Source organism: Vollenhovia emeryi, unplaced genomic scaffold, assembly GCF_000949405.1.
Source record: "Vollenhovia emeryi isolate VEMERY1.0 unplaced genomic scaffold, V.emery_V1.0 DF942511.1, whole genome shotgun sequence".
NCBI classification, from domain to species: domain Eukaryota; kingdom Metazoa; phylum Arthropoda; class Insecta; order Hymenoptera; family Formicidae; genus Vollenhovia; species Vollenhovia emeryi.
The window spans coordinates 1-3,081 of NW_011963855.1; the positions used below are offsets into that span (position 1 = coordinate 1).

The 3,081-nt window shown below is 36.4% G+C and overlaps 1 protein-coding gene across 2 annotated transcripts; it reads left to right on the top strand.

Annotated features, from left to right (window-relative positions):
* The first annotated feature begins 6 nt into the window (after positions 1–6).
* Positions 7–2,363, top strand: LOC105568552 (replication protein A 70 kDa DNA-binding subunit-like). Of its 2 annotated transcripts, none has more exons than XM_012024303.1 (5): positions 7–634; positions 924–1,158; positions 1,255–1,338; positions 1,430–1,624; positions 1,774–2,363. In XM_012024303.1, exons 1-5 carry the CDS (start codon positions 387–389, stop codon positions 1,924–1,926), a joined length of 915 nt encoding a protein of 304 aa, XP_011879693.1. In that variant the 5' UTR covers positions 7–386; the 3' UTR covers positions 1,927–2,363. The 2 variants fall into 2 exon arrangements, with proteins under 2 accessions (XP_011879693.1, XP_011879704.1); XM_012024314.1 differs by having other exon boundaries at positions 924–1,101; positions 1,258–1,338.
* The last annotated feature ends 718 nt before the right edge of the window (positions 2,364–3,081 follow it).

A 3,081-nucleotide genomic window follows, 5' to 3' on the forward strand; every position in this document is an offset into this window, starting at 1 on the left:
CCCTGTATATATTTGTCGCATTAGGGACTGTTGTGAGGTGTCTTTTCAAGTGCCACTAGCGTGGCAAAAGACTGTAACTGATTGTGAGTGTGCGCGATCGGTGACGTATGTTTTGTATGTACGTGACATAATAATTATCTCAGTCCGAGAACCGTGTAGTGCAATCGATCGATCCTTTTGGGATTCTCTCTCGTAATAACAACAACAAAAGTAAGTATACGAATGTGCAATGAGTTTTAATAGTTAGTTCTCTTACGTTCAGCATAGCTAATCTTAAGTGTCGAAGTGCTCTTCCTCTTCCTTCTCTCGTTCACTCAAGCGAGCGCTCCGACGTTCTAGATTTGCAATTCCGAACGCAGCTCTTGTCCGACACAAAAAATTTACCTATGTATATTACAAGGTGTTATGGATATGGTGGAACTAATCTCAACGATGACAAAAGTGATGAACACAAAACGATCTCCGTGATCTCCGTTGCACTATGGGAAAAACAAGCCAAGGACTTTGATGGTTCCAATAATCCGGTCTTGGCCATTAAAGGAGCGCGTGTGGGTGAATTCAATGGTGGAAAAAACCTGTCCCTCGTACATTCCTCTGTACTTGAAAAGAATCCTGATCTTCCTGAAGCACACAGGTATGTTCAAGCTGATTCTTAAGCAAAACAATTCTTCTAATTTCGTTATGATAATTAAAATTTATGTGTAATTGGCTAGAAGAGAAGTAGCCTTATTTTCTAATTGGTCTTTATGCAATTTTTAATATTAATTTTTTTAATTGTAACTTTGATTAGAATGAGTTGCTATCTGGATTGACTTCTAACAAGTTTCTTTAAAGATAATATGTTGTAAATGTACAATTTTGGAGATATAATTACATAAAGACACTGTAATGTACAATTATATGTATTGTGATGTGTATTTCAGATTGCGCGAATGGTACACCACAGTTGGCCATTCAGAAAATGCTAAATCATTATCTAGAGCAGGTGGAAGTGGTGACTTAAACGTGCCGTTATATACTCTCCAAGAGGCAACCGAAGCTCGATTGGGGGAGAAAATGAATATCTCGGATGCATTTATGGTGGTGGCGACCAATAAAATGATTCGCGTGGAGAATGCTATCTACAAGGCATGTCCCATAGAAAGTTGTAAGAAAAAAGTGAGTGGTATGAGACACGAATAAAATTTATAAAACGAAAATTCAACGATATTTCCAAGCTACAAAATATGAATTATCATAAAACTTCAATTTCAGTTAATTGATCAATCTACTGGAGTATTTAGATGTGAGAAGTGTAACAAGGAGTATCCAAATTTCTCATATCGATTGCTGGCAAGTGTATGTATATTGTCCTTGCGCTGTTCCTTATTTATTATTTGCAAGTACATTCTGATATATCTGTTCGACTTATTGTCGTAACGATTCTCAGATGAATATAGTGGATGCGACAGGCAATCGCTGGGTAACTGCCTTCGGTGAAGAAGCTGAGAAGATATTAGGCATATCGGCGCAACACTTGGGGGAATTGAAAAAGAGCGATAACGATGCCTATTTGCATAAATTCGGCGAGGCAACTTTCAAAAGATTTACTTTCAACTTGAGGGCGAAATCAGAAGTTTTCCAGGTAACCGATACAGTGCGCATTTCATCATACTAATAAGATTCCTCCTCCTTCCACCTTGCTAATTTTCACAGCAATCTTATTTTTTTTACCATTATATAAATCATGTTCTAAGATAGTGTATATTTTGTAACAATTTCTACGTTTTGCAGGATGAAATGAGAATACAATACGTCTGTGTATCAGTTACGCCGTTAAATTACAAGACTTACCTCGCACATCTGATAGACAAAGTCTCCAAGTTGTTGCACATCGAAAAATTTGAATTCAACTATAACAAGATAAGATTTTATACGTTTCGTTAAAAAGAAGTTTAAGATGGTTAAAGCTGATTATTTTGCACGATTAATTTAAGTATTATGGTCGTTTGTATGAATTTTCTTTGCAGTGTCTTATTTAGATTTAGAGTGTTTTTATTATTCGATAAAGTTCCATCATTCTTTAATGTAAAAACTTACCGAATTTATCACGTAAGAAAAAATTGATATACGTATAATCACATTAATCGAATATGCGTTACCTTGCATAAAAATATTTATCATTTTTCTTTGTATTGTGGTTGCTATGTAATAGCATGGTTGTTATGTAATAGAAAATTATGCTACAAAAGTAATAGCATTTACTTTTGTAGCATAATTTCACTGTTCGTTGTCTCGGCTTCTTCTTCAGATCCCAAGATTTTTACAGTGTATTTTCAGAATTCCGTACAACAGTAATGTAATAAATCAAATGGAAACGAGAATGCCAAATTATTACTTAGGTCCGAGCAAGATTAAGATAGCTCAATAATTTAAAATTTTATATGTGAATTCATATACCGTTTTTTGCGCCGAGATTTACCTTGCACATGTGATGTACATAGAGTTTATTACAAAGTAATTTAATACTTAACTAGACTCTAACACGCGAAATGTGTCTCGTTTCTATTGCAGAATCACTCCAGCATCCCCTTAAAGGCCAATGTCCATGGTCCAAGTTCTAGTTTCGAGAAATCTGTAGCCAATCAACGTACAGCTATTCCATAAAAGCTGCAAGTTGATTGGCTACATGTTTCCTGGAACTAGAACTTGGACCAAGTTCTAGCATCGTGGACACAGGCCTTAAGGGGTTAGCTCACCTTGACCGGGTCGAAATCAGTATAATTTTCATTTATTACATTTTTTTATTTTTCCAATACAATTATTTATTAACAATAAAAGTTAATGTTTCCCGTCCAGTAGCCTGGACCGCGTCCGCGTCCGCGTCCGCGTTCTCGTCCTCGTCCTCGTCCTCGTCCTCGTCCTCGTCCCCATCCTCGGCCTTCCCCTCTGGCCCCTCTTCCCCTTCCGCCTTTCTGCCATCGAGCTGAAAAATATAAAATAAACTATTATGTGAGCCTGTATATAAAACAAAATAAATAAATAATACTCATATTGATTATTTATACTTACGTTTTGAGAATACTTCTCGCGACGATGTCG